Raw genomic sequence first — 24,858 nt, forward strand, 5'->3', positions numbered from 1 at the left:
CCTGGCTTAATGAATCCGTGTCTGCTCATCCTGGCTTGGTCTTTGTGCAACCAATTAAGCCTGGACGCACATGTTTTGGCTTCATTGAGCTCAGCTGAGTCATTTATCCCGGATGTCTTAATTCTACTTTTGTGCAACAGGCCCCAGGTCTCCTTGTCAACAGTAAGCAAGACCAAAAAAATCAACCTATACACAGTCTGGCATTTGTCCATTCAGTAGAACTTTCTACTGGTCATTTGCTTCAGTCTTTGAGGGGTAATTATGTAACATATGAGCTCACTACGTTTAACATACTGTATTGTAGCTCACAATGACAGGTCCAATCTCTCTAGCCATATCTGGTACACTTGGTCATGCAGGGTTGGAGACTAACACAGACTGAGAAAGTAACTGGAATTTCCAGATAAACAAAAAGGAGAGTAGTCGTTGATAATATCAATCAGATCGATCCAGTTTAATACAATCATTCAGGGAGACACCTCCAGAACAGAAGCATAGAAAATGTCCAACGGGGCTCTTGGAGTCAGAACCTTCATGTTATAATCAGACAGTACCAAATGTTCTCTGAAATATCAACCAGAGGCTTGTAGTCAATACAAAGACAGTGACTTTGCCAGCTGCTACAGAATCACTCAGTGTTCATAATGTCATCAACACAATAATAATCCGTGTTCTCGGTCCTTGTACCTTCAGTAGCTCAGGTCTAGTGACCATCAACCCATACAAAAGTGAGTGTCACAAATAGAACATTGGAAATCATGTGTATTATAGAAAGGGAAAACATATACATATGCTAATCATTGTGTTAATTACTGTTAACTGAATATTCACTTTATTCATCTGAAATGTTCCCATTATCCACACAGGGCAATGTTATACTCTGATTAACGCACACCACACCCAAATGCAATAAAGGTCCATCATAAATCTATGCACTATATAGGTCAATCATACATCTATGCATAATAAATATTTAATAGATAATTGAACCAGATGGGCATGTACCTGCACACTTCTTTAGAACTCTTCTCTAGAACTCTTCTCTAGAACTCTTCTCTAGAACGCTTCTCTAGAACCTTTGCAACATTCAGAAGTCACCTCAGAGACACCTTGCTCCATCTCTAAGGGAATTAGCCCTAACCTCTTTCAGTCATTCCTACATTAATGTACTGTACCATAGGATGAAACTCACTAATTAAAAAATGTAATGTCTCCCTTCCTTACCTGCATACATAAACTAACAGTGTACTGTATGTAATGAAGACATGACATTCAGACTGGGTTTTCCAAACCCTTCTTGTTTTTTATTTTCCTGAGTATTGAGAGGTACAGTGAAGTGAAGGTGGTTGTAGGTGGGGAATGTTATGAGCTGCACAACGATGATGTGTATGGGTGTGTGTGCATCACGGCAAGCATGAGGGAGGGAGGGAGGCTGATAGTGTCGTCCAAGTCTTCATTTTGGGGCCTCTGTGATTCCACACAGCTTCCTGCAAAACAACAAAGAAAACAACAACAACAACCATTCGTTATCAATAGCATGTGAGTACCCAATAACCACAGAACTACATGACACACAGTACACCGTGACCATAGAAGTCTTTCATAATGGTGACCACAAGCCTGTGTTACTGGGTGTGTGTGAGTGTGCCTGAATGCCTGGGTGTGTATCTGCTCTTTACCGTCCTTCCTCATTGGTCTGGTCCACAAAGGCACACAGTGCCTTGTCCCGCTCCAGAATCTGCTGTTTCAACGCCTGGATCTCCTCCTGAGCTTTCTTCTTCTGTGCTTCTTGATCATCTAGAGGGGGAGCGAGGGATAATGAGAGGGGTAGAAAGCAGGAGGGTAGGAAAAAAGACAGAAGGAAATGGGTAGATAAGGAGGAAAGGGTATTGAGAGAGAGGTGGTAAGGAGGAGAGAAAGACATGGAGGGAAATGGGGATGGCAGGAAAAAATGTATTGAGAGAGAGAAAGGTTGTGAAGTCTGGGGTCCGCTCAACAACCATGAATTCACAAAATGGGACAAACACCAAATTGAGACTTTGCATGCAGAATTCTGCAAAAATATCCCCCGTGTAAAATGTAAAACACCAAATAATGCATGCAGAGCAGAATTAGGCTGATACCCACTAATGATCAAAATCCAGAAAAGAGACGTTAAATTCTACAACCACCTAAAAGGGAGCAATTCATGACTGAGCTGACGGTATCCCATCACTGCAGTAAAATAGCCATCGTACCTTTAACTTTCTGAAGGGCCGCCGACGCCTCAGTCTTCTTTTTCTCCGCATCGGCCTGAGGAGAAAAAAAGAGGGGAGATGAGGAAGATGAGGACCGGTATTTGAAGCATTGTGGGCCTTATCTAGCTAGGCCTTATTAAGGGCTACATAAGGCATACAATGAATCCTTCATAATATGCACTTTGTTTAAAGTGTGACTAATAATATGTGACTAATAAGTGAGAACAACATTTAATTTCTGACTGATCACTGCTAAGAGAATACCTGGCAGAATTCCTCTCACATGCCACTCAACACAAAACATACCTTCAGAAAGTATTCACACCCCATTGACTTTTTCCAAATTTAGTTGTGATACAAAGTGGGATTCAAATAGGTACTTTTTTTGCCAACGATCTACACAAAATACTCTGCAATTCAAAAAGGAAAATTAAAAAAATTAAAAAGTAATAATGGAAAAATAAACCACTAATATATCTTGATTAGATACTGTATTCAATCCCCCTGCCAAAACATGTTAGAATCCCCTTCGGCAGTGATTACAGCTGTGAGCACACAGCTTTGCACATCTGATTGTACAATATTTGCCCATTATTCTTCAAAACATTCTTGAAGCTCTTTCAACTAGTTTGTTGATCATTGCTAGACAGCCATTTTCATGTCTTGCCATAGATTTTCAAGACGATTCAAGTCAAAACTGTAACTAGGCCACTCAGGAACATTCAATGGTGTCATGGTAAGCAACTCCAGTGTATATTTGGCCTTGTCTTTTAGGTCATTGTCCTGCTGAAAGGTGAATTTGTCTCCCAGTGTCTGTTGGAAAGCAGACTGAACCAGGTTTTCCTATAGGATTTTGCCTGTGCTTAGCACTATTCCATACATTTTCATCATAAAAAACTCCCTAGTCCTTGCCAATGACAAGCACACCCATAACATGATGCAGCCACCAACATGCTTGAAAATATGAAGAGTGGCGATGTTGGTGATGCGTTGTGTTGAATTTGCCCCAAACATAAAGCTTTGTATTCAGGAGAAAAATTTAATTTCTTTGCCTCATTATTTGCAGTATTGCTAAAGTGCCTTATTGGAAACAGGATTCCTGTTTTGGAATATTTTTTTTTCTGTACAGACTTCCTTCTTTTCACTCTGTCCTTAAGGCTATTTTTGAGGTGGAACTACACCAATGTTGATCCATCCTCAGTTTTCTCCTATCACAGCCAATAAACTCTGTTTTAAAAATCCCAATTAGTTTAATGGTGAAATCCCAGAGCGGTTTCCTTCCTCTACAGCCACTGAGGACGCCTGTATCTTTGTAGTGACTGGGTGTATTGATACACCATCCAAAATGTAATTAATAACTTCACCACGTTCAAAGGTGTCCTACCAAAAGGTGTCCTTCTTTGCGAGGCACTGGAAAACCTCCTTGGTCTTTGTGGTTGAATCTGTGCTTGAAATTCACTGCTGGACTGAGAGACCTTACAAATAATTGTATGTGTGGGGTACTTAGATGGGGTAATCATTATGTGGGGTAATCATGTTAAACACTTGTGGCACACAGAGTGAGTCCATGCAAAATCCCCATCAAAATCTGTCTGTTTAAGATAGAGGTACTGTATGGGCTGTGTCTCAATCCACTGCATCCACCCTGTGCATCTGCAGTGGAAAGTGGCAGAGCTACAATGCTGTTTGTCAGATTAGCATACATCCCGAAAATCGGTCTCCTCACAAAAACTTCTGTAGTGTCCGAACAAGTGTCATGGGGCTCATCTGAACGTAACCCTGGAAATGGGTCAAAAAATGAATGTAGGTATGGAAGTAGTTTTGTGCCAAAAAATGTTTATTTCCTGAGTTTTCTTATATCTCCTAGATATAGGACAGACACATCAAAACCTTATTCCTTATTATTTATTTTTTTGACTGTCTGTTTTGCCATTTATGAATGCGTTATTCAATGCGTTTCTATGTGCTATATTTTTCTTTATATACCTAAAGATATAAACAATTCCAAACAAATAGCTAAATAATCCATGGTATGACCATCTTAAAACAATTAGCTTTAGCAGGAGCAGATTTTTACTCCTCAATTTATTTGGGCTTGCCATAACAAAGGCTTGCCATAACAAAGGTGCTGAATACTTATTGACTCAAGACATTTCAGCTTTTCATTTTTTACATATTTGTTTTTACAATTTCAGAACACAATACCATTTTGACATTTTGAGGTATTGTGTGTAGATCAGTGACACAAAATCTCAATTCAATCCATTTTAACTTCAGGTTGTAAAACAATAAAAAGTGAAGGAGTGTGAAAACTTTCTGAAGGCAATGTAATACAGTGGGCAAAAAAGTATTTAGTCAGCCACCAATTGTGCAAGTTCTCCCACTTAAAAAGATGAGAGAGGCCTGTAATTTTCATCATAGGTACACTTCAACTATGACAGACAAAAAGAGGAAAAAATATCCAGAAAATCACATTGTAGGATTTTTTATGAATTTATTTGCAAATTATGGTGGAAAATAGGTATTTGGTCACCTACAAACAAGCAAGATTTCTGGCTCTCACAGACCTGTAACTTCTTCTTTAAGAGGCTCCTCTGTCCTCCACTCGTTACCTGTATTAATGGCACCTGTTTGAATTTGTTATCAGTATAAAAAGACACCTGTCCACAACCCCAAACAGTCACACTCCAAACTCCACTATGGCCAAGACCAAAGAGCTGTCAAAGGACACCAGAAACAAAATTGTAGACCTGCACCAGGCTGGGAAGACTGAATCTGCAATAGGTAAGCAGCTTGGTTTGAAGAAATCAACTGTGGGAGCAATTATTAGGAAATGGAAGACATACAAGACCACTAATAATCTCCCTCGATCTGGGGCTCCGCGCAAGATCTCACCCCGTGGGGTCAAAATGATCACAAGAACGGTGAGCAAAAATCCCAGAACCACACGGGGGGACCTAGTGAATGACCTGCAGAGAGCTGGGACCAAAGTAACAAAGCCTACCATCAGTAACACACTACGCCGCCAGGGACTCAAATCCTGCAGTGCCAGACGTGTCCCCCTGCTTAAGCCAGTACATGTCCAGGCCCGTCTGAAGTTTGCTAGAGAGCATTTGGATGATCCAGAAGAAGATTGGGAGAATGTCATATGGTTAGATGAAACCAAAATATAACTTTTTGGTAAAAACTCAACTCTTCTTGTTTGGAGGACAAAGAATGCTGAGATGCATCCAAAGAACACCATACCTACTGTGAAGCATGGGGTGGAAACATCATGCTTTGGGGCTGTTTTTCTGCAAAGGGACCAGGACGACTGATCCGTGTAAATTAAAGAATGAATGGGGCCATGTATTGTGAGATTTTGAGTGAAGACCTCCTTCCATCAGCAAGGGCATTGAAGATGAAACGTGGCTGGGTCTTTCAGTATGACAATGATCCCAAACACACCACCCGGGCACCGAAGGAGTGGCTTAGTAAGAAGCATTTCAAAGTCCTGGAGTGGCCTAGCCAGTCTCCAGATCTCAACCCCATAGAAAATCTTTGGAGGGAGTTGAAAGTCCGTGTTGCCCAGCAACAGCCCCAAAACATCACTGCTCTAGAGGAGTTCTGCATGGAGGAATGGGCCAAAATACCAGCAACAGTGTGTGAAAACCTTGTGAAGACTTACAGAACACGTTTGACCTCTGTCATTGCCAACAAAGGGTATATAACAAAGTATTGAGATAAACTTTTGTTATTGACCAAATACTTATTTTCCACCATAATTTGCAAATAAATTCATTAAAAATTCTACAATGTGATTTTCTGGATTTTTTTTTCTCATTTTGTCTGTCATAGTTGAAGTGTACCTATGATGAAAATTACAGGTCTCTCTCATCTTTTTAAGTGGGAGAACTTGCACAATTGGTTGCTGGCTAAATACTTTTTTGCCCCACTGTATATCCCATGTCAGTTTACCTTCTAGTGTGTGTAATCTGCCACAGTGGTGAATGATGTGGTGATGTGGTAATCAAATCAAATCAAATTTTATTTGTCACATACACATGGTTAGCAGATGTTAATGCGAGTGAAGCGAAATGCTTGTGCTTCTAGTTCCGACAATGCAGTAATAACCAACAAGTAATCTAACTAACAATTCCTAAACTACTGTCTTATACACAGTGTAAGGGGATAAAGAATATGTACATAAGGATATATGAATGAGTGATGGTACAGAGCAGCATAGGCAAGATACAGTAGATGGTATCGAGTACAGTATATACATATGAGATGAGTATGTAAACAAAGTGGCATAGTTAAAGTGGCTAGTGATACATGTATTACATAAGGATGCAGTCGATGATATAGAGTACAGTATATACGTATGCATATGAGATGAATAATGTAGGGTAAGTAACATTATATAAGGTAGCATTGTTTAAAGTGGCTAGTGATATATTTACATCATTTCCCATCAATTCCCATTATTAAAGTGGCTGGAGTTGAGTCAGTGTCAGTGTGTTGGCAGCAGCCACTCAATGTTAGTGGTGGCTGTTTAACAGTCTGATGGCCTTGAGATAGAAGCTGTTTGTCTGTCTCTCGGTCCCAGCTTTGATGCACCTGTACTGACCTCGCCTTCTGGATGATAGCGGGGTGAACAGGCAGTGGCTCGGGTGGTTGATGTCCTTGATGATCTTTATGGCCTTCCTGTAACGTCGGGTGGTGTAGGTGTCCTGGAGGGCAGGTAGTTTGCCCCCGGTGATGCGTTGTGCAGACCTCACTACCCTCTGGAGAGCCTTACGGTTGAGGGCGGAGCAGTTGCCGTACCAGGCGGTGATACAGCCCGCCAGGATGCTCTCGATTGTGCATCTGTAGAAGTTTGTGAGTGCTTTTGGTGACAAGCCGAATTTCTTCAGCCTCCTGAGGTTGAAGAGGCGCTGCTGCGCCTTCTTCACGATGCTGTCTGTGTGAGTGGACCAATTCAGTTTGTCTGTGATGTGTATGCCGAGGAACTTAAAACTTGCTACTCTCCACTACTGTTCCATCGATGTGGATAGGGCGGTGTTCCCTCTGCTGTTTCCTGAAGTCCACAATCATCTCCTTAGTTTTGTTGACGTTGAGTGTGAGGTTATTTTCCTGACACCACACTCAGAGGGCCCTCACCTCCTCCCTGTAGGCCGTTTCGTCGTTGTTGGTAATCAAGCCTACCACTGTTGTGTCGTCCGCAAACTTGATGATTGAGTTGGAGGCGTGCGTGGCCACGCAGTCGTGGGTGAACAGGGAGTACAGGAGAGGGCTCAGAACGCACCCTTGTGGGGCCCCAGTGTTGAGGATCAGCGGGGAGGAGATGTTGTTGCCTACCCTCACCACCTGGGGGCGGCCCGTCAGGAAGTCCAGTACCCAGTTGCACAGGGCGGGGTCGAGACCCAGGGTCTCGAGCTTGATGACGAGCTTGGAGGGTACTATGGTGTTGAATGCCGAGCTGTAGTCGATGAACAGCATTCTCACATAGGTATTCCTCTTGTCCAGATGGGTTAGGGCAGTGTGCAGTGTGGTTGAGATTGCATCGTCTGTGGACCTATTTGGGAGGTAAGCAAATTGGAGTGGGTCTAGGGTGTCAGGTAGGGTGGAGGTGATATGGTCCTTGACTAGTCTCTCAAAGCACTTCATGATGACGGAAGTGAGTGCTACGGGGCGGTAGTTGTTTAGCTCAGTTACCTTAGCTTTCTTGGGAACAGGAACAATGGTGGCCCTCTTGAAGCATGTGGGAACAGCAGACTGGTATAGGGATTGATTGAATATGTCCGTAAACACACCAGCCAGCTGGTCTGCGCATGCTCTGAGGGCGCGGCTGGGGATGCCGTCTGGGCCTGCAGCCTTGCGAGGGTTAACACGTTTAAATGTTTTACTCACCTCGGCTGCAGTGAAGGAGAGACCGCATGTTTCCGTTGCAGGCCGTGTCAGTGGCACTGTATTGTCCTCAAAGCGGGCAAAAAAGTTATTTAGTCTGCCTGGGAGCAAGACATCCTGGTCCGTGACTGGGCTGGATTTCTTCCTGTAGTCCGTGATTGACTGTAGACCCTGCCACATGCCTCGTGTCTGAGCCGTTGAATTGAGATTCTACTTTGTCTCTGTACTGACGCTTAGCTTGTTTGATAGCCTTACGGAGGGAATAGCTGCACTGTTTGTATTCAGTCATGTTACCAGACACCTTGCCCTGATTGAAAGCAGTGGTTTGCGCTTTCAGTTTCACGCGAATGCTGCCATCAATCCACGGTTTCTAGTTAGGGAATGTTTTAATCATTGCTATGGGATCGACATCTTCAACGCACGTTCTAATGAACTCGCACACCGAATCAGCGTATTCGTCAATGTTGTTATCTGACGCAATACAAAACATGTCCCAGTCTACGTGATGGAAGCAGTCTTGGAGTGTGGAGTCAGCTTGGTCGGACCAGCGTTGGACAGACCTCAGCGTGGGAGCTTCTTGTTTTAGTTTTTGTCTGTAGGCAGGTATCAGCAAAATGGAGTCATGGTCAGCTTTTCCGAAAGGGGGGCGGGGCAGGGCCTTATATGCGTCGCAGAAGTTAGAGTAACAGTGATCCAAGGTTTTTCCACCCCTGGTTGCGCAATCAATATGCTGATAAAATTTAGGGAGTCTTGTTTTCAGATTAGCCCTGTTAAAATCCCCAGCAACAATGAATGCAGCCTCCGGATAAATGGTTTCCAGTTTGCAAAGAGTTAAATAAAGTTCGTTCAGAGCAATCGATGTGTCTGCTTGGGGGGGATATATACGGCTGTGATTATAATCGAAGAGAATTCTCTTGGTAGATAATGCGGTCTACATTTGATTGTGAGTAATTCTAAATCAGGTGAACAGAAGGATTTGAGTTCCTGTATGTTTCTTTCATCGCACCATGCCTCGTTAGCCATAAGGCATACACCCCCACCCCTCTTCTTACCAGAAAGGTGTTTGTTTCTGTCGGCGCGATGCATGGAGAAACCCATTGGCTGCACCGCTTCGGATAGCGTCTCTCCAGTGAGCCATGTTTCCGTGAAGCACAGAACGTTACAGTCTCTGATGTCCCTCTGGAATGCTACCCTTGCTCGGATTTCATCAAACTTGTTGTCAAGAGACTGGACATTGGCAAGAAGAATGCTAGGAAGTGGGGCACGATGTGCCCGTCTCCGTAGTCTGACCAGAAGACCGCCTCGTTTCCCTCTTTTTCGGAGTCGTTTTTTTGGGTCGCTGCATGCGATCCATTCCGTTGTCCTGTTTGTAAGGCAGAACACAGGATCCGCGTTGCGAAAAACATATTCTTGGTCGTACTGATGGTGAGTTGACGCTGATCTTATATATAGTAGTTCTTCTCGACTGTATGTAATGAAACCTAAGATGACCTGGGGTACTAATGTAAGAAATAACACGTAAAAAAAACAAAAAACTGCATAGTTTCCTAGGAACGCGAAGCGAGGCGGCCATCTCTGTCGGCGCCGGAAGTAACAGCTCAAGTTGCCCTCTAGTATGAAACACAAAACATTAACACACCTCATCTGATATACACCTCTACATGTAAAAATGTATGTATTACCTTGACTAACCTGTACCCCCGCCCATTGACTTAGTACCGGTACAACCTGTATATAGCCTTGTTATTGTTTTTGTTTTTTAATTATTATTATTTTTCACCTTTATTTAACCAGGTAGGCAAGTTGAGAACAAGTTCTCATTTACAATTGCGACCTGGCCAAGATAAAGCAAAGCAGTTCGACACATACAACGACACAGAGTTACACATGGAGCAAAACAAACATACAGTCAATAATACAATATAAACAAGTCTATATACGATGTGAGCAAATGAGGTGAGATAAGGGAGGTAAAGGCAAAAAAAGGCCATGGTGGCAAAGTAAATACAATATAGCAAGTAAAACACTGGAATGGTAGATTTGCAATGGAAGAATGTGCAAAGTAGAAATAAAAATAATGGGGTGCAAAGAAGCTAAATAAATAAATTAAATACAGTAGGGAAAGAGGTAGTTGTTTAGGCTAAAATATAGGTGGGATATGTACAGGTGCAGTAATCTGTGAGCTGCTCTGACAGTCGGTGCTTAAAGCTAGTGAGGGAGATAAGTGTTTCCAGTTTCAGTGCTTTTTGTAGTTCGTTCCAGTCATTGGCAGCAGAGAACTGGAAGGAGAGGTGGCCAAAGAAATAATTGGTTTTGGGGGTGACTAGAGAGATATACCTGCTGGAGCGTGTGCTACAGGTGGGAGATGCTATGGTGACCAGCGAGCTGAGATAAGGGGGGACTTTACCTAGCAGGGTCCTGTAGATGACATGGAGCCAGTGGGTTTGGCGACGAGTATGAAGCGAGGGCCAGCCAACGAGAGCGTACAGGTCGCAATGGTGGGTAGTATATGGGGCTTTGGTGACAAAACGGATTGCACTGTGATAGACTGCATCCAATTTGTTGAGTAGAGTATTGCTATTTTGTAAATGACATCGCCAAAGTCGAGGATTGGTAGGATGGTCAGTTTTACAAGGGTATGTTTGGCAGCATGAGTGAAGGATGCTTTGTTGCGAAATAGGAAGCCAATTCTAGATTTAACTTTGGATTGGAGATATTTGATATGGGTCTGAAAGGAGAGTTTACAGTCTAACCAGACACCTAAGTATTCATAGTTGTCCATGTATTCTAAATCAGAGCCGTCCAGAGTAGTGATGTTGGACAGGCGGGTAGGAGCGGGTAAAACTTGTAAAACTGATCGGTTGAAGAGCATGCATTTAGTTTTACTTGTATTTAAGAGCAATTGGAGGCCACGGACGGAGAGTTGTATGGCATTGAAGCTTGCCTGGAGGGTTGTTAACACAGTGTCCAAAGAAGGGCCAGAAGTATACAGAATGGTGTCGTCTGCGTAGAGGTGGATCAGAGACTCACCAGCAGCAAGAGCAACCTCATTGATGTATACAGAGAAGAGAGTCGGTCCAAGAATTGAACCCTGTGGCACCCCCATAGAGACTGCCAGAGGTCCGGACAGCAGACCCTCCGATTTGACACACTGAACTCTATCAGAGAAGTAGTTGGTGAACCAGGCGAGGCAATCATTTGAGAAACCAAGGCTGTCGAGTCTGCCAATGAGGATGTGGTGATTGACAGAGTCATGAGTTATGTAATTTTCTCGTGTTACTTTTGATAAAAACATTTTCTACTTGAGTTTATTTAGTAAATATTTTCTTAACTCTATTTCTTGAACTGCATTGTTGGTTAGGGCTTGTAAGTAAGCATTTCACGGTAAGGTCTACTACACCTGTTGTATTTAGCGCATGTGACAAATTCCATTTGATTTGATGGTGATCGTGAATACAGAGCCCTTACATGAGGGTTAGGAGGACTAATGAATCTACAGAAAATAAATCAATGACCATCATCATATCCAACACTCCCACTGTAAGTGAATTTGACCTATAAACATATCACAAGCCAGTCTGTTGCCAATGGTTTCACAATGGATAGGAAGATTGTTTTAGTGCTGCCTTTGTTTCAGTGCTCTAATTTCCCTAATTCTCTGGTTCGACTTGGTACAGGCATTCTGTTAATGGATTATTATAGACCATAACACAAGTATAAACAGTGCTGTACCTTCTCTATGTAGCAGGTGTCTGTTTGCATAGTGTGTGTGTGTGTGTGTGTGTGAGCCTACCTTCTCTGTATGACAGGTCTTTAGACTCTTGTCCGCCTCGCCTGTGGCTTTAGCAGACTGCTCCTTCTTCTTAGTCAGCTCCTCTCTCTTGGTGTTGATGGGCTCCAGCTCACCATTCAGCTTCTGGATCTTCATCTTGACCTGGACGATGTCGTTCTCCTTCTGCTTGACCTGAGAGGAGCTCTCCAGGGCGCGGGCTTTAAGACCCCGCAGAGTCAGCTCCTGGCGGACCGCCTGGTACATCAACACCACCATCACACCCACGGCCAGGAACACTAGCGCAGACACAGCCCGCATACTGCTGGGACAGGACAGAGAGAAGGAAGGAGGTAGAGAAAGAGAGAGGGAGAGAGAGATGAGGCTCAAGTCAGGTCCAGTTTGTCTTATTTGGCTGCTGTCTTGATGGGTCACTCCTCAACCATCCCCGTAGTCAGCCTGTGTGTGTTGGAGAGTGTGTGTGTTCACATTCCCTCCCTCTGGTTGCTGATGGCAGTCTGTCCACCTGTAACTGGTTTGTCCTGCTAGGCAGAATGTTTGGTCGACAAAGCGAATTCTACTTCCTTGTTTAACTACCACACTCCCACCGCTTTTATCTCCCTCCCTCCCTCCCCACTTCTCTCTCTCCCTCCCTTCCTCTCTTGCTCTCACCTATTTCAGAGGTCATGGTTAACAGATGCTCTCTCTCTATTGTTTATCTCTCTTTCATTTGCATTTAATTTATCCTCCCTCTTCCTCTTAGAGGGTACACAGACAACCAGAGATTATGAAATTGTTCCATGTAGTAAGTCATCATTTAGGGTGCAGTGTGTGCTATGGGGAGATTTAAGATCATTAAAGTTCATAGTCAGTTTAGTGTGATTAACACAATGTTTAGCATATTAGTATATATTATGTTCCTTCTGTAAAACACATGATTTCCAGTGTATGTGACACTCAAGGTGCGGGTTGATGGTCACTAGACTGAATGTTATGGATTATTCTCATATCTGTTGATAGTGATTAACACCAGACTGGATGTACAAGGACCGAGGACACACTGATTATTCATATTGTATTGATGACATTGTGTAAACACTGTATGATTCTGTAGCAGCTGGCAAAGTAGCAGCCTTTTGTTTTGACTTCCTACCAGCCTCATGGGCTGGTGTTTACTCTGGTGCTGTCTGATTAGGATATAAAGGTCCTGTCTCCAAGAGGCTGGTGTTTACTCTGGTGCTGTCTGATTAGGATATAAAGGGCCTGTCTCCAAGAGGCTGGTGTTTACTCTGGTGCTGTCTGATTAGGATATAAAGGGCCTGTCTCCAAGAGGCTGGTGTTTACTCTGGTGCTGTCTGATTAGGATATAAAGGTCCTGTCTCCAAGAGGCTGGTGTTTACTCTGGTGCTGTCTGATTAGGATATAAAGGGCCTGTCTCCAAGAGGCTGGTGTTTACTCTGGTGCTGTCTGATTAGGATATAAAGGGCCTGTCTCCAAGAGGCTGGTGTTTACTCTGGTGCTGTCTGATTAGGATATAAAGGGCCTGTCTCCAAGAGGCTGGTGTTTACTCTGGTGCTGTCTGATTAGGATATAAAGGGCCTGTCTCCAAGAGGCTGGTGTTTACTCTGGTGCTGTCTGATTAGGATATAAAGGGCCTGTCTCCAAGAGGCTGGTGTTTACTCTGGTGCTGTCTGATTAGGATATAAAGGGCCTGTCTCCAAGAGGCTGGTGTTTACTCTGGTGCTGTCTGATTAGGATATAAAGGGCCTGTCTCCAAGAGGCTGGTGTTTACTCTGGTGCTGTCTGATTAGGATATACAGGGCCTGTCTCCAAGAGGCTGGTGTTTACTCTGGTGCTGTCTGATTAGGATATAAAGGGCCTGTCTCCAAGAGGCTGGTGTTTACTCTGGTGCTGTCTGATTAGGATATAAAGGGCCTGTCTCCAAGAGGCTGGTGTTTACTCTGGTGCTGTCTGATTAGGATATAAAGGGCCTGTCTCCAAGAGGCTGGTGTTTACTCTGGTGCTGTCTGATTAGGATATAAAGGGCCTGTCTCCAAGAGGCTGGTGTTTACTCTGGTGCTGTCTGATTAGGATATAAAGGGCCTGTCTCCAAGAGGCTGGTGTTTACTCTGGTGCTGTCTGATTAGGATATACAGGGCCTGTCTCCAAGAGGCTGGTGTTTACTCTGGTGCTGTCTGATTAGGATATAAAGGGCCTGTCTCCAAGAGGCTGGTGTTTACTCTGGTGCTGTCTGATTAGGATATACAGGGCCTGTCTCCAAGAGGCTGGTGTTTACTCTGGTGCTGTCTGATTAGGATATACAGGGCCTGTCTCCAAGAGGCCAGTAAGACATTGGGATCATTTGAGTGGGAAGGGGAAAGCAACCGACTGTAGACAAAAGTTGAGGGGTGAAGTCGGGGGAGGTGCATCTGTGACAGCCGAAGGTCAGACACTGATGTAGTTTTTCAAACAGAAAAGCTCAGTGCAACATGGCAGTGTTCCTATTGTTTATAAAAGTTGTTCTTTATTATGTCAAAATAAACATGTCTCCAACCCGCATTTCACACACTTACAAACTGAAAATATACAGTGCATTCGGAAAGTTTTCAGACCCCTTGACTTTTTCCTAATTTTGTTACGTTACAGCCTAATTCTAATATAGATTACATTTTTTTTCTCCAATTCATCAATAAGCATGTGTGGCCGATGTGAAATGGCTAGCTAGTTAGCGGTGGTGCGCGCTAATAGTGTTTCAGTCGGTGATGTCACTCGCTCCAAGACCTAGAAGTAGTTGTTCCCCTTGCTCTGCAAGTGACACGGCTTTTGTGGCGCGATGGGTAACGATGTTTCGTGGTTGATGTGTGCAGAGGGTCCCTGGTTTGAGCCCAGGTTTGGGCGAGGAGAGGGACGGAAGCTATACTGTTACACATGCACCCTGTAAGGAAGTCCAGGATCCAGTTGCAGAGTGAGGTGTTTAGTCCCAGGGTCCTTAGCTTGGTACATTTATATATTTCCTTACATATTTTTTACAACGGCGGGGGAGTTCCAAGATGGAGGCACAGGTGGCTTCAACACAGCTCCCCATGTCAGTCATCTACTGTATATAAATTATTGGTTGTAACCAGATAACATTTTTTTATTGGACTTTACCAACGATTTTGCTCTGCTTTTTGTTTTACTGTAAATTCCTAGTTAATTGACTGGAAACATAGCTAGTGTGGCCTTACCTCAAACTGGCAGAGCTTTATAGGTTAATATGTTTGTCATGACTAAATGTTTATACTGGAACTAAATCAAAGGTAGCCGTAGCCTATAGGCTAGGGCGTGTTTAACAAATTATGATATCATTCCTAATTCGAGTTGCGCATGTTATACATTATTATCACGTTACCTTTTTACGTTTATATTCCCTTGAATTCCGGAGTGCATTCATCCACTTACTTCCGCGTAGCAGTGCCAGGTTTGCTAGTGCTATCTGGGAGCCTTGGGACGTCCATACCCTAAATCCTAAACTTAAACCCTACTCTAACCTTAACAATAATTCTTACCTAACTTTAAGAATTATTAACCATTTTAAAAGTCAACTTCAAAGGGAGGTAGGCCCATCCCAAGGGTCCCAGATAGCATGACAGACCGTGACATGTGGGCGTGCACGGGGATGGTTGTGGTGAAGCTCTCTCCAAAAGAAAAAAGAAGAAGAATAAGTGCGCTCTCCTCGGAGTCGACAGAAGCAGATGTTTCTGTTTTTCAGGGATATAGTGGATATAGTATTTTCAACGTGACTTACGTTTCACCTGAAAGCTGAAGCACGGACTCCCTTCAAGTACAGTGGGTGGCCACCTGTCCTTTCACACTCCATTGGTACTTCCGCTGTTAGTCTGCGAGGACGTCGTCAACACTTCTGCCGAGCAGTCGACAGGGACCAGCGAAAACGAATGTTCCTTGGTCAAACTCCACGGCATGATGAAGACACAGGGTGTATTGGTGGGGGTGTCTCTGCTGACTAGCGTAGCTCTGCTGGGACTGATAAACGTGCGGCAGAAAGAAGAGATGAAGGAGCAGAAACATGTATCGTTCGAGACGATTAAACTGCGTGTGACCAGAGACGTACTGGGAGAGTACCAACACGAGGTGATCAGAGCTCACAACCTGCTGGACAAGACCAAGGCTCAGGTGGATACTCTGGGGTCAGAACTCACCCCACTGCAGGCTGCAGAGGCCAAGAAGAAGAGTGAACTGGAGGCATGCCAGGGAGAAAAGGTAAGGAAGGAGGGGGATGTCTGGGGTTTAGAGTGTACACAATTGATTTACTGTGTGTGCGTGTTTTTTGTTTTCTCTCTCTCCTGTCACAGAAACATGTCGCCGATGAGGTGGGGGCCATTGAGGCAGAGAACAGTAACTCTAAAAGTGAGTGTTTAAACATCTGAAATTATGGTTACATCAACACTGTTCTGAAAGGCTCTTCGCCCTATTACTGATACGACTATGATAACATGTATGATAGTTCACTGCTCCTCGATGAAGTGGATGTCGATTAAGACAGCTCTCCGCACCTCTGATTCAGAGGGGTTGGGTTAAATGCAGAAGACACATTTCTGTTGAATGCATTCAGTTGTGCTACTAACAAGGTATTTCCTTTCACAGTGAACTATAACATAAAAACAGGTTTAAAACTGGTCCATGACCAGTTCCAGGTGCAAGCTTTTTCTCTTCTAAATATTTTGGTGGATGAGACATCTTGTGGTGGAATAAGCTCATTGCAGGTTGCTGGGATTAAGAGTAGTATTAGTTGTATTCTGTATATGCGACTGGTCTTATTGAATATGTTTTATTCACGAACCTGTCTTTTAGTATCCCCCTCTCTGTCCTGTAGCCTCTAGCTCCATGTTCTGCCTCTGTCCTGTAGCCTCTAGCTCCATGTTCTGCCTCTGTCCTGTAGCCTCTAGCTCCATGTTCTGCCTCTGTCCTGTAGCCTCTAGCTCCATGTTCTGCCTCTGTCCTGTAGCCTCTAGCTCCATGTTCTGCCTCTGTCCTGTAGCCTCTAGCTCCATGTTCTGCCTCTGTCCTGTAGCCTCTAGCTCCATTTTCTGCCTCTGTCCTGTAGCCTCTAGCTCCATGTTCTGCCTCTGTCCTGTAGCCTCTAGCTCCATGTTCTGTCCTGTAGTCCCTAGCTCCATGTTCTGTCTCTGTCCTGTAGCCCCTAGCTCCAAGTTCTGTCTCTGTCCTGTAGCCCCATGTTGTGTCCTGTAGCCTCTAAACCCCTGTTCTGCCTCTGTCCTGTAGCCTCTAAACCCCTGTTCTGCCTTTGTCCTGTAGTCTCTAACCCCTTGTTCTGCCTCTGTCCTGTAGCCTCTAGCCCCATGTTGTGTCCTGTAGCCTCTAACCCCTTGTTCTGTCTCTGTCCTGTAGCCTCGAACCCCCTGTTCTGCCTCTGTCCTGTAGCCTCTAGCCCAATGTTGTGTCCTGTAGCCTCTAGCCCAATGTTCTGCCTCTGTCCTGTAGCCTCTAACCCCCTGTTCTGCCTCTGTCCTGTAGCCTCTAGCCCCCTGTTCTGCCTCTGTCCTGTAGCCTCTAGCCCCCTGTTCTGCCTCTGTCCTGTAGCCCCTAGCTCCATGTTCTGTCCTGTAGCCTCTAGCTCCATGTTCTGTCCTATAGCTTCTAGCCCCATGTTGTGTCCTGTAGCCTCTAACTCCCTGTTCTGCCTATGTCCTGTAGCCTCTAGCCCCTTGTTCTGACTCTGTTCTGTAGCCTCTAGCCCCATGTTGTGTCCTGTAGCCTCTAGCCCCTTGTTCTGTCTCTGTTCTGTAGCCTCTAACCCCCTGTTCTGTCTGTCCTGTAGCCTCTAGTTCCATGTCCTGTAGCCTCTAACCCCCTGTTCTGCCTCTGTCCTGTAGCCTCTAACCCCCTGTTCTGCCTCTGTCCTGTAGCCTCTAACCCCCTGTTCTGCCTCTGTCCTGTAGTCTCTAACCCCATGTTCTGCCTCTGTCCTGTAGTCCCTAGCTCCATGTTCTGTCCTGTAGTCCCTAGCTCCATGTTCTGTCCTGTAGTCCCTAGCTCCATGTTCTGTCCTGTAGTCCCTAGCTCCATGTTCTGTCTCTGTCCTGTAGCTCCAAGTTCTGTCTCTGTCCTGTAGCCCCTAGCTCCATGTTCTCTCTCTGTCCTGTAGCCCCTAGCTCCATGTTCTGCCTCTGTCCTGTAGTCTCTAAACCCCTGTTCTGCCTTTGTCCTGTAGTCTCTAACCCCTTGTTCTGCCTCTGTCCTGTAGCCTCTAGCCCCATGTTGTGTCCTGTAGCCTCTAACCCCTTGTTCTGCCTCTGTTCTGTAGCATCTAACCCCATGTTCTGCCTCTGTCCTGTAGCCTCTAGCCCCATGTTGTGTCCTGTAGCCTCTAACCCCTTGTTCTCTCTGTCCTGTAGCCTCTAGCCCCCTGTTCTGCCTCTGTCCTGTAGCCCCTAGCTCCATGTTCTGTCCTGTAGCCTCTAGCTCCATGTGCTACCTCTGTCCTGTAGCCCCTAGCTCCATGTTGTGTCCTGTAGCCCCTAGCTCCATGTTCTGTCCTATAGCCTCTAACTCCCTGTTCTGCCTATGTCCTGTAGCCTCTAGCCCCTTGTTCTGATTCTGTTCTGTAGCATCTAACCCCATGTTCTGCCTCTGTACTGTAGCCTCTAGCCCCATGTTGTGTCCTGTAGCCTCTAACCCCCTGTTCTGCCTCTGTCCTGTAGCCTCTAACCCCCTGTTCTGCCTCTGTCCTGTAGCATCTAACCCCATGTTCTGCCTCTGTCCTGTAGTCTCTAACCCCATGTTCTGCCTCTGTCCTGTAGTCTCTAACCCCCTGTTCTGCCTCTGTCCTGTAGCCTCTAGCTCCATGTTCTGCCTCTGTCCTGTAGCCCCTAGCTCCATGTTCTGTCTCTGTCCTGTAGCCTTTAACCCCCTGTTCTGCCTCTGTCCTGTAGCCTCTAGCCCCATGTTGTGTACTATAGCATCTAACCCCCTGTTCTGCCTCTGTCCTGTAGCCTCTAGCCCCATGTTGTGTCCTGTAGCATCTAACCCCCTGTTCTGCCTCTGTCCTGTAGCCTCTAGCTCCATGTTGTGTCCTGTAGCATCTAACCCCCTGTTCTGCCTCTGTCATGTAGCCTCTAGCTCCATGTTGTGTCCTGTAGCATCTAACCCCCTGTTCTGCCTCTGTCCTGTAGCCTCTAGCTCCATGTTGTGTCCTGTAGCATCTAACCCCCTCTCTGTCTGGTCCTGTAGCATCTAACCCCCTCTCTGTCTGGTCCTGTAGCATCTAACCCCCTCTCTGTCTGGTCTTGTAGCCTCTAGCCCCCTCTCTGTCTGGTCCTGTAGCCTCTAGCTCCATGTTGTGTCCTGTAGCATCTAACCCCCTCTCTGTCTGGTCCTGTAGCCTCTAGCTCCATGTTGTGTCCTGTAGCATCTAACCCCCTCTCTGTCTGGTCCTGTAGCCTCTAGCTCCATGTTGTGTCCTGTAGCATCTAACCCCCTCTCTGTCTGGTCCTGTAGCATCTAGCTCCATGTTGTGTCCTGTAGCATCTAACCCCCTCTCTGTCTGGTCCTGTAGCCTCTAGCTCCATGTTGTGTCCTGTAGCATCTAACCCCCTCTCTGTCTGGTCCTGTAGCCTCTAGCTCCATGTTGTGTCCTGTAGCATCTAACCCCCTCTCTGTCTGGTCCTGTAGCCTCTAGCTCCATGTTGTGTCCTGTAGCATCTAACCCCCTCTCTGTCTGGTCCTGTAGCCTCTAGCTCCATGTTGTGTCCTGTAGCATCTAACCCCCTCTCTGTCTGGTCCTGTAGCATCTAACCCCCTCTCTGTCTGGTCCTGTAGCCTCTAGCTCCATGTTGTGTCCTGTAGCATCTAACCCCCTCTCTGTCTGGTCCTGTAGCCTCTAGCTCCATGTTGTGTCCTGTAGCATCTAACCCCCTCTCTGTCTGGTCCTGTAGCATCTAACCCCCTCTCTGTCTGGTCCTGTAGCATCTAACCCCCTCTCTGTCTGGTCCTGTAGCCTCTAGCTCCATGTTGTGTCCTGTAGCATCTAACCCCCTCTCTGTCTGGTCCTGTAGCATCTAACCCCCTCTCTGTCTGGTCCTGTAGCCTCTAGCTCCATGTTGTGTCCTGTAGCATCTAACCCCCTCTCTGTCTGGTCCTGTAGCATCTAACCCCCTCTCTGTCTGGTCCTGTAGCATCTAACCCCCTCTCTGTCTGGTCCTGTAGCATCTAACCTCCTCTCTGTCTGGTCCTGTAGCCTCTAGCTCCATGTTGTGTCCTGTAGCATCTAACCCCCTCTCTGTCTGGTCCTGTAGCATCTAACCCCCTCTCTGTCTGGTCCTGTAGCATCTAACCCCCTCTCTGTCTGGTCCTGTAGCATCTAACCCCCTCTCTGTCTGGTCCTGTAGCATCTAACCCCCTCTCTGTCTGGTCCTGTAGCATCTAACCCCCTCTCTGTCTGGTCCTGTAGCATCTAACCCCCTCTCTGTCTGGTCCTGTAGCATCTAACCCCCTCTCTGTCTGGTCCTGTAGCATCTAACCCCCTCTCTGTCTGGTCCTGTAGCTGAGTTTGAGAAGCAAAAGGCTGCCTGGGAAGCAGAGATGACGTCTCTCAAACAGCAGGTGGTGCAGCGCAGCAAAGTGTGTGTCTTTGTGAAGAAGGACTCTGTAGAGGGAAGGTAAGAGACTGGGACTGGAGCCCTGAACATGGAACACCTCATGTCCATCTGTATGTATACCTGTACACCACAGGCATATGGACACCAGCACACACTAGCTCTATCTGTCTCTGACTCCCAAAGGAAACTGTGTGGAGATGAACCACCTAAACAAGAGGCCGCTCCCAAACCAGATGCTCCCAAACCAGAAGAATCCAAACCAGATGCTCCCAAACCAGAAGAATCCAAACCAGATGCTCCCAAACCAGAAGAATCCAAACCAGATGCTCCCAAACCAGAAGAATCCAAACCAGATGCTCCCAAACCAGAAGAATCCAAACCAGATGCTCCCAAACCTGATTCTCCTAAAGAAGCCCCTAAACAAGAGGCTGCCCCCAAACCAGAAGAACCCAAACCCGAGGCCCCAAAGATGAGATGAGCTGAGCTGGGTATCTTTTGTTCTGTCTTTTTCTGTTAACATTCCACTGATTGGTTTTCTCTTGATAGCATTAGGAAACAGCTTATAGCAGTGAAGATACATGTTATTATGTAGAAATGCCAGATATGACTCAAAAACACCATAAAAAAAGTATTCTATCATTTAAAAGGATAGTATTTCAGTCAAATACAGTGTCACTATCTTTTGAGTCTTGCTGTCTGGGACTGTATTAGGTTGACTGTGGTGTCAGTATGACGTTGTTAACCAGCTTTATGATGTCCTAGTTATTATCCCCACCTCTCATTGTTGACAGAGGTGTGTGCGTGACAGATGTGTGATCCGTCTACTCTGGAACAATGTCTCATCTGTCAATCAGGATGTTGGTTCTATTTGCCTTTATTGTGTGAAGGATGACTGACTCTTTCATTTTGACCTTTGTTTGTTTTTAGGGATGGACGAAGAGAACGGGAAGAGCCACGTGGAATCAAAGAAAAGACTTAAGGAAGGCAGATGAAAAATGGAGACCTTCTGCAGGACATTTCTCTGTTCCTTTTTAAACTCCTTACAACTGGTCATTCATGCTACTTTAGTGTCTATTAACTACCATCTAACATGAGTGCATATTGAATACTTTTTGTTAACCTTGTCCATTCCTCTCTCTCAGTATGACCCTCCCTCAGGGGGTGTTTGTGTGTAATTTGAACAAATGTGTATGTGTCACCAGTATCGACCAATCGGAAAGTCCAGAGCCTCTCTCTGTCACTCCTCATCATCCTCACTCTGTTACCCCGGTGACGGTATTTTGCAGTGGTGGCAACCATAGCATTGACCAATCAAAAGTCGTGGATTAAACTAATGGTATTTCTGTTAAGTCTGATTCTGATGTAATAAAGCTTAACCCTAAAGGAAAGGATTTGATTAACTATTGATACAGAACCATTTCATATTTAATGTGAGCACAAACATTGGCATTGTTTACTGTATGTTCTGATTCCCTCCAACTTTAAACATTTCAAGACAAATAACTAATAACAGCTGCTGGAGATCTGTTAGAGTATCACAATAATTTAAAACTCATATAGAATGAAGTCACCTCAAATGTATTGGCACCCTTGATAAAGATGAGCAAAAAGTACTATATAATAAATAATACAGATATTGTATGCTCAAATAAAGAAAATATTTATAGGAATACAATTGCTCAGAGAAAAATATTTTGTTGAACAAGTATTTATTTATTTTTTATCTCAAAGACAAGTGTGAAAGTTGTCACACCTGTTATCAATGCTTTGTGTACCCACACCTAGCCAGGTTAACAGCTCAGCCTTTTTCTAGAATGTTTTCTGAGATTGAAGGATCTTAGGCCATTCCTCCATACAGACTCTTTCCAGATCCCTGATATCTGTTGGTCTGTGCTTATGGACTGGTCTCTTCAGTTCAACAAACCACAGGTTTTTTTAGTCCGGAGACTGAGATGGCAATTGTGAGATGTTGATTTTTTTATTATTATTTTTTTGGTCAATTAAGCATTTATTAGTGGATTTGTGATGTTTGCTTGGGGTCATTGTCTTGCTGGAAGATCCACTTGCGGCCAAGTTTCAGCCTTTTTGTCAAAACTATTTTGTACTATTTGGTAGAGTTCATGATGCTGTTGACCTTAACAAGGGCCCCAGGACAAGTGGAAGCAAAACAGCCTTTTAACATCAAAGATCCACCACAGTATTTGACAGTAGGTATGAGGCTATTTTCTGCATATGCATTCTTCTTTTGACACCGAACCCAACACTGGTGTGAATGGCCAAAGAGCTCTATTTCTTGTTCCAGTCAAAGTTCCCATGCCGTTTAGTAAACCCCAGGCGTTTCCATATGCTGGTTGCTCTCAGTAAAGGCTTTTGACTGAAGCCTTTCCAAATAGCCAACTGGCACGGAGGTGGTGTCTCATTGTAGATTTGGTGACCCGAAGATGCGACCCAAGTTTTGCAATTTTACCACTATACCACTAGGGACAAGATATACTTGCTCTAGTGGTTTTAAACTTCTAAATTGTTGCCTTAATAATGTTAAGTGGTATATTTGTTTATCAGAAAAAAATGGTACACTCTGCCTGATTTTATGAAGGTCAACAACCATCTCTTCTTATTTGTGAATGCTTTGCCTTTCCCCATGGTGATGAATGACAGAGGGATTTTACATGCGTTACCTCATTTTTAATGCCCCAGTGAAACAGGAAGCCAAGGAAATCCACAATTCAGTTCCTTAAACTGAGATCAACTTAAAAAAGAAAAATGTTAATTCTGATAAAATATATTTAATAGTGCCAATAATTTAGACACGTGTCTTTTTGAGAATTAAATGTTTTTCTCTGCAATGTATTGGTATAAAATGAAATAATTGTCCTTATTTTCTTCCATACAATATACTGTGGAGACCTCTGTCTTTCTGTCACTCCATCTTGTTCACTCTGTCTTTTATCTTTACCTTTCGCTTGCTCTCCCTCTCCTAGCCATTTAATGTCCCCCTCTCCACCTTTCTCCCTCCTATCTCTTCCCCTCTGCCTCCCCCTTCTCTCTTTCTATTCCCCCTACCTCCCTCCCCCCAACCTCCCTCCACAGATGACAATGCTCCCTTCAGGCTTAAATTAGGCCTAGCCAATTAGGGAGCTATCATTCCGCTCCAGCAAACTCACAAGGTCACTGTTACCGCCCGGCAACTGTAGGACAGGGAGAGCAGAGAGAGTGGGGAAAGGGGGAGGAGGGAGGGATAGGATGGGGGAGTGGACCTCTGCCCAACATCCCACTAACATCACTAATACATATAGTATGTCCTGATATGCCTAATATCTGTCCTTCATCCAAGCAATGAGGAAGTGGACAATTCAAATTATGTAAGGTGGTAGTCATGACGTTAAATGATTCTTAGTCTTTCAGTTTAATATGAAAGTACTACATGTTCTAACAGTACAGGATAAATAGAATTAGACATTAACAGATGACAAATCCTCAACAGATAAATAGAATCATTGCTATTGGACTTAATCATGCTGCAAAGCTGAACTAGACTTCATTTAGACTTTAAATTGTATTGTAAATGTATGATAACATTTTTTACAATGTTGTATAAGTTTAAGTATATGTAGTTGGAGCCTCATATACATGTTTTAATAACCCTCTGTTTTGCTGGAAAACAGTCTGACTTTTTGTTGTTCATATTTACTTTATAATATATTTTGTACCCTTTTTGTCCTACTGGATCCCAGTAGATGGCATATCTGAGGCAGGCTCATTATTGAAAGAAGGAAAGTAAACAGAATATTTGGATGATTGTGAAATAAGACTGTGAATCCCTTCACACGACACAACACCAAACCCCTTGTTGAACTGGTTGATTTGACCTTTTCAGATTCCTCCCTCATTCGACCCCTAAAGGTGTGGGTTCATACCACCCAGAGAAGTGTTGCTCTGCTCTCATTGAGCGCTTCACACATCAAGAGTGATGACCCTTGACCTGCATTCAGAGTGAGATACACAGACACTTGCAGAATCTCACCAGATGACATCACAAGCCACCATGGGGTTCCAGTGACAAACAGAGGTCACCTTGATGCCTAAGGTCAACATGAGGACTAGGTTCACCTTGACAACCAGGGCTCCTTGACGACAGGGGGTGGTTGAAAATAAAGAAAAAGGCTGTAAGGAGAACACACAGGTTATTTATATCTGGTCTACAGTACATCCATCCACAGTAGGCCCACCACAAGGCCACTGCTGGAGGGAGCAACAATCAATCCAAACAACTTTCCTATCTACTAAACTCACAAAGATAGTCCACTTATAAGGCTGTATGTGACATTCTAGCCATAGTACAGGG

The 24,858-nt window shown here is 44.6% G+C and overlaps 2 protein-coding genes across 3 annotated transcripts; one reads left to right on the plus strand and one right to left on the minus strand.

Annotated features, from left to right (window-relative positions):
* Positions 1-430: 430 nt before the first annotated feature.
* On the minus strand, positions 431-15,772 carry si:dkey-87o1.2 (uncharacterized protein LOC796684 homolog). Of its 2 annotated transcripts, none has more exons than XM_064946524.1 (5): positions 15,683-15,772; positions 11,920-12,217; positions 2,238-2,292; positions 1,680-1,797; positions 431-1,487 (listed from the first exon to the last, which is right to left on the minus strand). In XM_064946524.1, exons 2-5 carry the CDS (start codon positions 12,214-12,216, stop codon positions 1,454-1,456), a joined length of 504 nt encoding a protein of 167 aa, XP_064802596.1. In that variant the 5' UTR covers position 12,217; positions 15,683-15,772; the 3' UTR covers positions 431-1,453. The 2 variants fall into 2 exon arrangements, with proteins under 2 accessions (XP_064802596.1, XP_064802595.1); XM_064946523.1 differs by lacking the exon at positions 15,683-15,772 and adding an exon at positions 15,287-15,417.
* Positions 15,773-15,855: 83 nt separating this feature from the next.
* LOC135520753 (uncharacterized) lies at positions 15,856-21,901 on the plus strand. Its single transcript, XM_064946522.1, has 5 exons — positions 15,856-16,155; positions 16,248-16,302; positions 20,459-20,573; positions 20,697-21,001; positions 21,441-21,901. Exons 1-4 carry the CDS (start codon positions 15,856-15,858, stop codon positions 20,989-20,991), a joined length of 765 nt encoding a protein of 254 aa, XP_064802594.1. The 3' UTR covers positions 20,992-21,001; positions 21,441-21,901.
* The last annotated feature ends 2,957 nt before the right edge of the window (positions 21,902-24,858 follow it).

Source organism: Oncorhynchus masou, chromosome 29 (genome assembly GCF_036934945.1).
Source record: "Oncorhynchus masou masou isolate Uvic2021 chromosome 29, UVic_Omas_1.1, whole genome shotgun sequence".
In the NCBI taxonomy this organism is placed as follows: domain Eukaryota; kingdom Metazoa; phylum Chordata; class Actinopteri; order Salmoniformes; family Salmonidae; genus Oncorhynchus; species Oncorhynchus masou.

Excerpts from the sequence above, each read along its gene's own strand:
- LOC135520753 (XM_064946522.1), top strand. The coding sequence starts at position 15,856 with ATGATGAAGACACAGGGTGTATTGGTGGGGGTGTCTCTGCTGACTAGC. Across the intron at positions 16,303-20,458 it reads AGAGAACAGTAACTCTAAAA|CTGAGTTTGAGAAGCAAAAG; the intron begins GTGAGTGTTTAA and ends CTGGTCCTGTAG. Across the intron at positions 20,574-20,696 it reads AAGGACTCTGTAGAGGGAAG|GAAACTGTGTGGAGATGAAC; the intron begins GTAAGAGACTGG and ends TGACTCCCAAAG.
- si:dkey-87o1.2 (XM_064946523.1), bottom strand. The coding sequence starts at position 15,324 with ATGCACTCCGGAATTCAAGGGAATATAAACGTAAAAAG. Across the intron at positions 12,218-15,286 it reads GGGAATATAAACGTAAAAAG|TATGCGGGCTGTGTCTGCGC; the intron begins GTAACGTGATAA and ends CTGTCCCAGCAG. Across the intron at positions 1,798-2,237 it reads GGCCCTTCAGAAAGTTAAAG|ATGATCAAGAAGCACAGAAG; the intron begins GTACGATGGCTA and ends CTCCCCCTCTAG.